The 13632-nt window shown below is 44.7% G+C and overlaps 1 protein-coding gene across 1 annotated transcript in view; it reads right to left on the reverse strand.

Moving 5' to 3' along the window:
* Positions 1–13632, reverse strand: part of LOC141092731 (anosmin-1-like) — a 137975-nt gene that overhangs the window by 71023 nt on the left and 53320 nt on the right. The window contains exons 4-6 of the mRNA XM_073579123.1: positions 6329–6536; positions 3847–4031; positions 592–721 (exon numbers count right to left, since the gene is read on the reverse strand). Coding sequence (XP_073435224.1) covers positions 592–721; positions 3847–4031; positions 6329–6536 — 523 coding nt within the window. The remainder of the gene's footprint in view (positions 1–591; positions 722–3846; positions 4032–6328; positions 6537–13632) is intronic.

The following is a 13632-nucleotide window of genomic DNA, read 5'->3' on the forward strand; positions in this document are numbered from 1 at the left end:
ATTGGAATGGATCATTTCGCCTTATTTAATGAGGTCTTTTCACCAGGTCAAAAGTGCACAGTTTTTGCTCCTATTTTATTCCTCATACTCCCGAGTATTAAGATTTGGTTATATTTTTTCACTAAATGTTCCATATTGTTCCAGAGATTTTTTATTAGCTAGCTTTTCTGCTTCTAAGTAAGAGGACATTGCGCACAGGATCCTCTGGGGCGTGTCTGTTGGCTGCTCTGCATTATTACCCTATGAGCCATGCCCCCTTGCCCTCGGTAAAGAAATATAAATAGTACAAAATAAAAAGCTCCATACTTCTGGAACCATAAGGTAGTTTTAATAAAATATAATAAAAATAACTAATATTGGCCGCCATGCACCTAGTGACAGGAGGTCTCTAAAGGGTATAAACGTGTATGATTTCAGGACTGTGAAAAAAAGTAGAAATAATGTTACTAAATCAGAAGGTTAGTTTGTCCTGATGTGGAGCGAGTTAAAGATTTACTTTTACTGACGCTGCGTTACTTTGGGGTTTACGTATTATGGAAAACAGTGATACAGTAGACACATTTAGAACACAGACGCATCCATAGTTCTTACCCCTGGTGGAATGGATGTGTTTACTTGGTATAGTAAAACCTTGTGTCCCGTGCGTATTAACTGCAGCCACCCGAAACTGATACCATCTGCCTGGTCTTATATCAGCCATAATAAAATGCTGAGCTGCTGTCTGAGAAAAGAAAGGAGTGGCATATGTGTATAGTAAGAATTAAGGAGGAAATTATATTTGTTGCAGATTTAAAGAAAATTTTAGCTTTTTTTTAATTTTGTTTCAGTAAAGTTTAGAATCTGTAATCACATTACATTTATTCTCTAGATAGAAAATTGCATGACTCAAAATAAAAGTGACATCATTCCCCTTTGCTAAAGTAGATACAGATGATTTCCCAGACTCAGACTCTTCATGGGTTACACATTGCCCCTTCAGGTCTGCATTACTCCATTTGGTGCCTCTATTTGAAATATGATGTAAAAAAAAGCTTTGTGAACCTAAAAAGTTTACTAGATTTGTAAGTTATACATTGGAACTTATGCCACAACATAGCTTTAACAGAAATGGGTTCTATTGGTAAATAATGTATAACATAAGAAAAAGGTAGCTTCCTATTAATCATAAAAATTTAAAAGGATCCTGACAGCAGGATCGACACCTGTAATCTGATTACATGGCTGCATCTGTCTTTAAAAATTGATTACACACAACCTTAAATAGTGATACTCACATTCAGGGCCGGCCCAAGAGATTACGGCACCCTAGGCGAAACTATTTTGTTGCGCCCCTACTATTCTTGGCAGTAGATGAAAACTTGGGATATAAATTTAGGAGCAAAATAAACCACAACAACAATGATTAATTAACTCTCTCCTAACTCTTTAATCTTCTGAGAAGACGGAGGGTTAAGTATACGTATTTTTTTCTCTCGGGCGCCCCCTTAGTGTAGTGTGTGCTAAGTGTGCATTTTTGGTTGTTTGCTTGCTTTGCCAACATTTGAAAACTTAGGAGCAAAATAAACGTGCAGGATCAAACACCTGTCAGCAGACGATGCAAACGACTCACGTCCGTAGTTTAGCGCCTCCTTTCCATGCGTAAATTGAAGCTCAACGGTTTTTCTTTTAAATTTATGGTAAAAAAATTTATGTACACTTTTCTTTCCATCCCTAAAACTTTTTGCCTTTTGAAAAGATTTTTTATAATTTTTTCTGTTTTTTTCTCTGGCGCCCCCTTTGGGTCGGCGCCCTAGGCGGCCGCCTAGTTCGCCTATACGTTCGGGCCGGCCCTGCTCACATTATGAAACTTCTTTTGTAGCATATTTAAATTAATTTTTAGTGCAGAGTAGGAGGCATTCTTGCTGGTTGGTAGTTGATCAAATACTTATTTCATGCATCGAAATGCAAGTTTATTATGTAAAAATCATATAATGCAATTTTCTGGATTTTTTAAAGATTCTATTTCTCACAGTTGAAGTGTACCCACAATAAAAATTACAAACCTCTCCATTCTTTGTAGGTGGTAAAACGTGCAAAATTGGCATTGTATCAAATACTTATTTCTCCCTCTGTAGACAAAGACCTACTGCCCATGTGCAAAGTCGTGTTATTCACAAGCTGCCATGAAATTCAAAGTTCCAGAAGGAGAATGTTGGGGCAAGAAAGCATGCTATTGGCAGATGGGGCCGGACTGGACCCATAGTGGTCACACCTTGTTGACTAGTCAGGACAATTGAATATGTGACAAAAGAAAAATTCATAAAGTAAGGATCGCAATATACCGTAAACTTGTCCCACAAAATGGGACAATCTATTTTTAAAGACAAATGTAGCTATTTTACTAGATTATAGGTGTTGTTCCTGCTGTCAACTTCGATTTAAGTTTGACTGTAGCAAAATAAAAGGCACTTAGTCATTCAAAGAAGACATTTCACCAGTTTGAGCATGTTGAACTGGCTACATCATGGAAAAATTGCTACAGATCTAAGAAAAACATTAGTTTTATTTATTATTTTTCACTTTTCTTTGCTGAGATATTAGATTGTAAACTTTAGGTTATAATTTATGATAAATCGTACTGGATGTTGCCAGAAATTTGTCTCTGGGGGCATGTGCTTTTTCCCCTGTATGAGGTTGACCAATCTTTAGCAGACAGCAGCACACAGGGGAGAAAAGGACAAACCATCCTTTCTTCACTCATCTCCACAGCTTCTGTATAGAGATACATCAAAGCTGAAGGGATTAATGATGACAGGACTTAATAGCTTATAGCCTTTAATATCCACAGGTCTTCCATTTTACTCATGCCTTTTATTTAAGGGTTTTTCCAATTTAAAAAAGTGGACTCACAGTGCTTTTATAAGTAACATAAGAAACAGAGCTGATACTCGCCCATCTTCAGGTTTAGCTCTGGATCTCTGACTCTGATCCAATCTCAGGGCCCGATTCACCATTTGTTAATGTAAATGATTTGTCGAAAGTCAATTTTCTTGTTTTTGGTATTCACTGTTTTTGTACCAAATTCTTCAAAATGGTGCACACAGCTCATGAATTTGGCACAAAATAAAAATGTTGATTTTTTTTTTGTCTTTAACTCTTTTTTTGTTTCTTTTAAGCATCTAAAGTCTTAAACCCTTTAAAGTTTACGTGATTGTCTAAAAATGCAGCAAATTGGTAACTCAGTCAGAAGCCTTACTCCAGACAGAGACTGGAGTGAAATGCGCAAAAATATTTGGGAAAAGTTGCACTTCATAAATCTGGCAAAAAACATGTGGATGAGCAAAATCATATAGAGAATAAGGTGCAAATTACTCCAGAAAACTGGAGAAATAACCATGATGTAACATAGTAATATAGTTATTAAGGTTTAAGGAAGACTTTAAGTCCATCTAGTTCAACCCATATCCTATCCTAACTTGCCCTAACATGTTGATCCAGAGGAAGGCAAAAAAAACCCATGTGGCAAACAGTAAGCTTCACATTGGGGAAAAGAATTCCTTCCCGAATCCACATACGGCAATCAGACTAGCTCCCTGGATCAACGCAATATTAAGGAAACTAGTATAGTTATGCAGTAATGTAGTTAGCTTTAGTTTTCTAGCTGCATCACTGCTGCAGAAAATTACTAAGCTTTGCGGCTCGTGCTGTCTCTATCAGCTGAGCCACTGAGATAAGTGATATTGGTAATCAAAAAATGAAATCCATCCATTTCAGTACTGCTCTTTTATGTAAGGAGCCTGTCAAACAACATCAATATTTTGGGTTGATTTAGACTTTTCTGAGATGTTCTATGCATGGTGTACTGACCACAGTTATTGTCTGCCATTGTGTGGACTGATCTTCACTAGGATGAATGCCATAATTCCATCTTCTTTGCAGGATATATAAAACTGGCTCCGCAGAGATGTTAAATCTAGATTTCCAAGTCACCTTCATAGTTCTGTTTAAGTACTCATTAATTGTAAATTCAGTATGAGGTTTTAAGGGGACACCTGTAACACAGAGAATATTCATGAGAATAACATTCCAGAATATCTGCTTCCAGCATTACTTGTTAAGTACAAAAATGTGAAAAATATATATTTCAAAAATTAAAAAAAAGATTCATATCATCTCTTATTTCCAAAGTATAAATAAAATCCAAAAACATTTACATGTTTGGCATCACTGTGTGTTTCATTTTCCAAACTAATAAAATATCAAAATTTATACAAAATGAATCCTGTAAGGAAAACGTTGAAAGGGGGAGAAAATCGAAATGCCCTAATCGCTGTTTTAAAATAGAATTAAAATAGGTAATTTGGCGCCCAAAGTGGTAGTGATAAAAACTACAGCTCATACCACAAAGAAACAAGCATTGATGTGATGTGCCCCAGAGGCCGTGGGATTCTTCGTACCGGGCCGGTCGTCTTAAAGGGATGTGTCACAGTGGCAGTGACCCGGTCCGTGGCCCTGTAGGGAAGGTGACCTGACGGACGGACGGACTAGTCAGAGTGAAGAAAGATAGGTTTGCACAGTGTAGGTAGGAGTCAGTGATTACAGTGGGGAAACAACTAGGAAAGTGTAGTGGACGTGCAGTACCTTGGGATGACCATTAGATGGCAGGGTGGAGTGTGAGCAAAGGACTTTACAGCAGCTTAGGGCTTTAGAAACCGTTGGTCATGGGGGGCGTGGTGACAGTTAGAGTGACAGTTTCAAGGAACCGGGGGAGTTATAAATACTGAGGGAGGGTTCCAGAAAGTTCCAGTCCCCAGGGGGAGCTCAAGTGACAGGAGGACTACGACAGTCTGTGCACTCTGAGGAGAATCCAGACCAGGGGGACTGAGGAGAGAGGACGTCAGGGGGGTGGTCCTGACAGGAAAGGACCGCAGTTGAGACGAGGTACTGGGTGTAAGACACCGTATGTGACACGACGACTGAGCAGTAGAAGCGCTGTTGGTTAATGGGCCTAAGGCGGCCACAGTGACGGAACTGTCAGGAGCGTCGACAGTAAAGGAGGGGACGGTGTGTGCAGACACGTCTCCAGTGTACGGTGTGAGAAGCGGCTCTGGAAACGGAGGGCCGCGAGGTGTGCCGTCAGTCGGACGGCAAGTGAAGAAATAAACTTGGACCTGTTGCACCCAGAATCTGCCTCCATCGTGTCTCTGTTGTCATCTCTGCGCGGTATAAAAGTAGGACCACCCCCCCCAGCTCGGCACCCCACCACCGACACTACAGCCCCAGGAGGCCATGTAAATGGGGAGAATTGATTAGGGATAAGGTTTATGTAGTGATTCGTGATGCCAGTTGGAGTGTTCGACTGTAGTATAGCCAGCACTGAAGATGATCCCTGGGGGAGTAGATGGTGATGGCAGTGCAGATGTTTAACCCTCTCCAACCAGGGCTGACCCCAAGAGATTGAGATGGAAGTAGAAGGCACGGAGTAATAAGGTAGGAGACAAGGAAAGTCACTTTATTATTTACTGTTGGTCAGGTGCAGTTCAGAGGAGATATTACAACTCTGACCAGGTTACAGTCTGCTCTGCAGAATGGGAGTGATCCTTCACTCTGCTGTTACTCGGTGTAAGCTTTCTGCTATTCTAATCCCTACTGGGACCAAGGCTTCCCAGAGTCTAGAAATTCCAGTATAGCCACTACTCACTGTGTATTCCTCCTCTGGCAACTTGTAGCTTGGATCCGTGACACTCAAATTTCTTCTTGCACAATCCTTCACTGATCCAAGTTTGCTGTAGTCTTTCCGGGGGAAAACACTCTGCTGTTGGTTGTAGAAACTCACACAGTCTCTCAGCTTACCACCCTGTTCTGAAAGCATGGATGGCCTAGGGGCTGACTCCCTGATTCTTCTTAGCTTTGCTCCAGGAGGAAGCGCATGTCATGGCTTCCATGAGCGTTCTCCATTCTCTCTTCCACCTTCTTCTTCAATGAAAACAACAACCCCCGACTCCTCCCCCTCCAAGTTAAGGTATGTCTGCAAAGCTCTAAGCTTCAGACAAGTAAGGGAGTGAGGTAAATTGTGTGTGTGTTGTGGTCTCTAGCAGAGAAAGCATAACTCCCATTGCTTACAAAACGCATGCATATTTAACCCTTTTGTGGCGATAAAGACGTAGGGCACCACAGATGCAACTCTATCCACCAAAAATTAAAAATTATTGTTCAGGAAAGTCAAGTGGGAAAAATCAAATGTGAAGAGGGGCCCATGTGCCCGGATAAACTTGGAGCCGACACCACCTGCATCTCATGTTTACCAATGCTATGTAAAATCTGCCCATAGTAGATTTCTGCATTATACCTTTGAACATATTGACTGGCATTTGACAGGTGAATCCACATCCATTAGCACAACACTTCTTCGAGCCAGAACAGTCCGTGTCTGCAGTGCAGCTCAGCAGGCAGGCAGCTGCAAACCCAGATGCTCTGTGCGGTGGAAGACAGCGGCCTTGCTTCATCACTTGCAGAGATTTCAGAAACTCACAGCTGGCTATACACTCATGTCTCTTCTGTGGAAGACAGAAAAATATATTACTGGTCAGATATCTAAGCATGCTTTAGACATAGCTCTGAATGGATTTGTTATTAAGGTAGTGCATCATATTTTATTTTTTTTCAATATATTAATTGAATTTTTTTACACGTCATTTTTAATAGCGTACTTCATACATTCTAGATACCAATATTCTCCAAAAAAAGATGTGCTATGTTTTAAATTCAGTTTTTCAGAAAATTCTATATTTTTAGAAGAAAATTGTTGTCAAGAGAGGCCGTACTGGGCCCCTGGCCTTAAGGGGAGGCCGACATGACTGGGTAACGTGGGAATGTAGTGAGCTGGCAGGGCTATAGATAGATTAAGGTTTAATAGACTGTGATGGGAGGTCCGGAGATTAGGTCATGACTCAGGAGGAGGGGTCAGAGGTGGGGTTAAGGACCCAGTATAAAATGTCACCCATCTTAACCTGCTGAACCATTTTAGGTACCCCCTGTTAAAGTATGAAGCTGCAGGATACCTGTGAAGATGGATGTGGTGGCCTTGCTGCAACGGCTGAAGGACACGGCAGGCACCCAGGGCATGGAATGGCTGCAGGCATCGGTCAACGGCTCGCTGAAGGGGACAGTGGCCGGAGCCAGCCGCGGAGGTCTAGGATTTCCGGGCGTTAAGTCCTAAGGTCCCCCCTCAGGTCCAGCGCCAAACCAAGACCCCCTCTGGGGACCATCCGGTGATGGGCGCAGGCCACAGGCCAGTGGCCTTGTGTCACAAAGCCTACAGCAGGGGGAGGAGTCATCTTCCCTCTCGTCAGAAGCAGCACAGCAGGGGATGCCCTGAGCAGGAGCAGTGGGTGCCTGCGCTGCAGCAGGGCCTGCTCAACGGAGGAGGTCCAGAGAATCGAGGAGACGGGGGCCTTACCTGATGGCCCATCAGCGGTGGGAGCATCGCGGGTGGCAGGCAGCCAGCCCTGCTAGCAGTGCGTTGCCGGCGGCCGCCCAGGATGGTGGCAGGCAGGGCAGTGCGGGCCCTTGTGGTCTGATAGCGTAGCAGTTGGTTGCCTCGTTCAGCGGATTGGTGGACATCTCACAGGGCATTGGAGGCACATCTCCCTACGGGCAGCAGGATGCTGGCCTTACACCCAGCACATCAGCAGCAGCAGCTCCAAGGGTCCCTGCTCAGATGGTCGGTGTGGCCTATGAGGGTAGTCGGCAGTCTGTGGGACAGGGAGACCCAGGAGCTGCAGGATCAACTCTAGATCGGCACAGGATGGGATCAGGACAACCTCTACAGGATTCCGGATCTTTGGCTGCTGGGTTCACAGCTCCCAGGCAGCTGGGTAGGAGTGATAATTTCTTTCCTTTTAACCCTTGGTTAGCTTCCCCTGAGATTAGGAGTCACAATGGGCTTTCTGGGGGAGTTAGCAGGGGTGTGGGTTTCATTTTGCATGGCCTGAGAGATCTAGCTATGTTATAGGGGTTGCAGGGAGGAGTGTCACCATCAGTCGCATGGCTGGGGAATTCTAGGGTGGTGTTGGGGTCTGGGGGTACACCGGGAGTTTCTGGTAGTTATGGCGATCCGAGTACAGGGGCAAGTACTTCAGCTTCTTCGCGGGTGAGTGGTTGTGCATCAAGGGCTATTACACCAGTGGGCGACTCGGTGGGTTTAGGCCTGGTTGTGGGTACAAATGGAGAAAAAGAGAAGGAGGACTTGATATGCTTGGATGATGCAGGGAAGGGAGAGGTGTATGTATGTTTTGAGAGACCACTGGGGGCTTATTCTAAGCAGGAAGTGAGGGAGAAGATATGGAAAGGGGAATATACTGAAATATTTTCCTTATTGCCGCTAGAGCTTTTTAATTTAGATAGGGTAAGGAGGGAGGATTCTAAGAGGGAGGACGAAGAAAAGAGAAGGTATCGTGTAATTCCTAGAACCTTCTCTAATTGGTTACAAGCGTTTGCCATTTTGGCTAGTGTGGTGGGGGAAAAGGCTCCTAAAAGCTGTTCTGACCTTTTTTGCTACATGGACGTGATAGTCGAGGCTTATAGGGTATATGGTGCTCAGGGCTGGTTAAAATTTGACGAGCAGTTTCGCCAGCAGAAGGCGGTTCGGTCCAGTAAGCTGGGATCATAAGGATATAGCTTTGTGGATGAGGGTGATAGTTCTGTCTAGCTTGGGGCCAGGTAGTCAACCATTTCCAGGGGGCACTGGGGGTTTGGTGTAGTCAGGACACTTGGTGGCAATGCAGAGAGGAGTGTGTTTCTCATTTAATGAGGGTATGTGCAAATTCGGGAACACTTGTAAATTTAAACATGAGCGTTCAACATGTGGGGGCACACATGGAGCAGCAAACTGTTTTAAAGGGGGCAGACAGAAAGAGAGTGATACCATTGAAAAAAGGGGTGACGCCAGTACAGCTGGAAGCGATGGAGGGATTTCTAAATAGGTATCCTGATGCAGCGGCGGCAGTTCTGTTAAGAGATAGTTTTAGGGATGGTTTTAAAATCCCGTTTGTTGAGCAAGAAATTTAGTTATCCACAAAAAATTTGAAGTCGGATTTGCAGTTTCCGGATGGGGTTTCTGATAAGTTACAGAAAGAGGTTGCTTTGGGCAGGATGGCTGGTCCGTTTGCAGAGGCTCCCCTTAATAATTTGAGGGTATCACCGCTTTGGGTGGTTCCAAAGAAAGAGACCAGTAAATTCAGGCTTATTCATCATTTATCTTTTTCTAAAGGGTCGTCTGTGAATGACAGGATCGTCCTCAGTTGTGTTTGTTTTTGTACACATCGTTCGATGCGGCTTTGCATTGGGTGCGGTTGTGTGGTAAAAGGGGCGTTGCTAGCAAAAACGGACATTGAAGCGGCATTTCGTTTGTTACCGGTGCACCCTCATAGCATGCAATTGTTGGGCTGTTTTTTGAGTTGCTCACTTTTGTGCGCTTATTTTGAAACGTTTAGTACTTTTCTGGAATGTGTTGTTAAGAATGTGTCTGGTACAAATTCTTGTATTCATTAGCTCAATGATTTTTTTTTGTTTATTGGCCTGGCTCAGGCCTCTGATTGTTCATTGTTATTGCATATGATGGAGAGGGTGGCAAGAAGATTTGGGGTCCCATTGGCAGCAGAGAAGACAGTGGGGCCGGTAACTCCGTTGAGTTTTTTGGGAATAGAGATCAACGCTATGGCAATAGAGTGTAGATTACCTGAGGACAAGGTGATTGCTATAAGGTATGAGGTGAGGAAAGTGGGTGGTTCTTGTAAAATAACATTGTGGGATTTACAATCTTTGTTGAGCAAGCTGAATTTTGCTTGTAGTATAATGCTGATGGGTCGAGCTTTTTGTCGGCAGTTATCTTTGGCGACAGTGTGCGTGAAATCTCCTGTACATTTTATTAGATTGAAAAAGGAATTGCGGGAAGACTTGAAGGTGTGGTCACTCTTTTTAGAGGAATACAACAGTAGATCTATTTGGATTCAGCTGGTGGGGGACGTGGAAACCTTGAGTTTCCTTATCAATACTGATGAAAAACGTGGGTTTTGTCTGTATGTTCATGGTAGCTGGTTAGTGGTGGAATGGCCTCGCGTTTGGCTTGAACAGGGTTTATTAGCAAACCAGATATTGTTTCATTTAATTCCTATTCTTGTGGCATTGTCTGTGCAGGGTGAAAAGGTAAAAAATAAAAATATTTATTTTCCATGCGAGCACCTGGGGCTGGTGACGGCCATAAACTCTTCATCTGCAGCGACTTCGGCAGTGGTAAAAATGTTGCAGCACTTGGTCGTTTGGGGATTGACATTTAATTTATGGATTGTGTCTAAACTCAGGTCGGTAGTGATTAATCCCATTGCTGATGCTGTTTCTCATTCACAGTGGGAGCGGTTTCAGGAGTTGGCACCTCGACCGGATTCATCGGGCCTGGAGTGTCCAGCAGAGTTGGATCCATGATTAATCCATGATTAAGACCCTTATGTATTGAAACACGTTGGTTGCTGCTTGTATCTGGAACCCCATCTATGAGATGTTATTCCATGAATTCTGTGGTTTTTTAATTATGTGATTCAATAAATTGGAATTTTACCCAAGTCTTCATGCTGAGATCATTTCCCTCTTTTTTTCCTGCTTGGACAACACCTCTGATCAAGGCTTCTCCATGAGTACTTTGTAATCCTGCTGAGACTAACGTCTTGCAAGTACTGCATTCTGAGGACTTCTGTTGAGAGTGGTGAGCTGAAATTTTTTTTTCCCTTTACCCTCTTTTTCCTCATTTTCTAAACTGGTATTGTCACACTCACGCCCTGACTGGTGGGCATGAGCCAGGGGGTTGTGACCCCACTGTGCCACAAACCAGACTACCCTGGAAGGGGAGTGACTAGTACAGCTACCTTGGTGTTCACTGGAGCCTCTGATGGTGAGGTCAGGCAGGTAGCTGCCAGGTGCCACTCTAGGATGGTGTCTGGCTGTAACTGCTGATCCCACTTGGGGAGACGGAACACTAGGACAGGTGCGGGCGGCAGGCACGACTGGCAGATGAGCACGGCTGAGACACAGGCATGTGGGCACAGCTGAGACACAGGAAGGCAGGCTCGGCTGAGACACAGGCAGGCAGGCACAGCTGAGACACAGGCAGGCGGGCATGGCTGAGACACAGGCAGGCGGGCACGGCTGAGACACTGGCAGGCGGGCAGGGCTGAGACACTGGCAGGCGGGCAGGGCTGAGACACAGGGGCAGGGACTAACTCAAAGGCACAAGGACACAGGCAAGGAGGAGTGGTGTATGGAATCACAGGAAGTGTAGGAACTGGTACAGGTAGGATGGAAATATGGACAGGTAAGAGGAAACAGGTTTGGACCTGTTCACACTGGAGAAGAACCGCAAGACTGCGGAGAGGAGCTGCAGTTTGCAGCAAGAGGTTCCACAGCAGCAGAAGTGGGGCACAGGCAGAACCACAGGAGTGCAGAGCACAGGCAGAACCGCAAGAGTGCGGAGCACAGGCAGAACGGCAAGTGTGCGGAGCACAGGCACAGCCGCAGGAGTGCGTAGCACAGGCAGAGCCACAAGAATGCGTAGCACAGGCAGAGCCGCAAGTGTTATGAATGAGTCACCGTAGGAGGCAAAAACAAAAATGCTAGCTAAGTCCAGAAAACCAGAGAAGTTGGCAGCTATCGGATTGCAGACCCCTGAACCTATCAACAACAACTGGCAGTAGCCGTGGGGGGTTCCTACGGTGCCCTAGACCCCTCGATCATAGCCGGAGAACTACATAGCCTAAAGACAGAAAGGGAAATCTAAACTGCCCCAGAGCAGACCCCAAAGCAATAGGCAGCCCCCAACATATAATGATGGTGAAGCAAGAAGAAAAAAACACTAACACAGATAGAAAGATAGACTGAGCAAATGATGGGGCCCAAGCTAACTAGATAGGACAGGATAGAAAAGCTGCTGTCTGCAATCCACCAAAAACCCTATCAAAACAAGAGCCAACAGACTGACAGGGAAAAAGGCCCTGAAGACGCTAGGCTTCAAAAAGATTATGTCAGTACTCAGGTATTTTCTGAAGACAGAGCAAAAAGACACAAAGGAATACAGCTCACCCCAGCAGGGAATGGCAGAATCCAGAAAAGCAAGGCAAAATAAAACCAAAACACAAATGCAAACAGCAAGGCAGAAAACTTAGCTTTGGAGGAGCAGGAATCAGACTGGTCTCCTAGAATCCCTCAGAGAAATCACCAGCGAGGCAGAAAGGCGTCGGCTGCCTTATATCCAGTCAGCAATTCCCGTCACCCAGTCATCCTCTACCAGCTCAGGTGTTTGGTAATCAGCCTCACTGCCTTCCTTCACCAGAAGAGGGAGTTCATCAGACCTCAATGGTGAAGGGGAAAATGAACTCATAACACGCAAGAGTGCGTAGCACAGGCAGAGCCGTAAGAGTGCGGAGCACAAGCAGAGTCGCAAGAGTGCAGAGCACAAGCAGAGCCGCAAGACTGTGGAGCACAAGCAGAGTTGCAAGAGTGCGGAGCACAGGCAGATGGAGAGGACACAAGGAAAGACAAAGCAGGAAAAGGAGCCACAGACAAGGAGACTGAGAGACAGAGGTAGGTGTTATGAGTTCATTTTCTCCTTCACCTCTGATGTCTGATGAACTCCCTCTGCTGGTGAAAGGAGGTAGTGAAATTGATCTGGATGGGAAGAACCTGTCATCTGAACAGGTGGAGTGTGATCGGACATCCGGAATTTCTGAGTGGATATAAGGCAGCCGACGCCCTGCAGGGTTTGCTGGTGATCCTTTCTGCTCTGAGCTCTGGCATCCAGTTTAGTTCCTGTCTACTAAAAGCTAAGTTTTTGCTCTGCTATTTTTCCATGAGATTTTGTCTGTTCACTTAGTGTTTGTGTTCAGCCTGCCCTGGTTGGGATGGGCTGAACTCCATTTTTGTCTCTGATCAGTTGATCTCTTTGCTCTGTCTTCAGAATATACCTGAGTGCTGATATAGTGATTTTGAAGTCTAGTGACTTCAGGGCCTTTTCTATCAGACGTGTTGGACATTATTTTTGGCAGGGTTTTTTGCGTGATTGCAGCCAGCATCTTTTCTGTCCTTTCCTATCTAGTTAGTTGGGCCCCATCATTTGCTCAGCCTGTCTTTCTGTCTGTGTTTGTGTTTTCATCTATTTTTCACCGACAATACATGTTGGGGGCTGTCTATTGCTTTGGGGTCTGCTCTGGGGCAGTTTAGATTTCCCCTTTCTTTCTTTAGGCTTATTTAGCTCTCCGGCTGTGACGAGGGGTCTAGGGCACCGTAGGAACCCCCCACGGCTACTGTTAGTTGTGGTGAATAGGAACAGGGGTCTGCAATCCGCTAGTTACCAACCTCTCCGGTTTTCTGGACTTAGCTTGTGTTTTTGTTTTTTCCTCCTCCGGTGACTCATTCATAACAGAATTACCATCCATACTGCAGATTCTAGGGTATTCAATAGCAGGAAAGAGTTGTAAAAAAAAAAAAAAAAGGGTCAGAATTTTTTTTTTTGTGCGTATATTTTTTCCTCTATTTCTCTGAGGCCATAGGGGGAATTTTTTCTCAATGGAGATTAAGCAACTGTCTGATCATGTGGAGCAGCTCACT

This window comes from Dendrobates tinctorius, unplaced genomic scaffold (genome assembly GCF_039654945.1).
Source record: "Dendrobates tinctorius isolate UK_male_01 unplaced genomic scaffold, ASM3965494v1 ptg000060l, whole genome shotgun sequence".
Taxonomy (NCBI): Eukaryota; Metazoa; Chordata; class Amphibia; order Anura; family Dendrobatidae; genus Dendrobates; species Dendrobates tinctorius.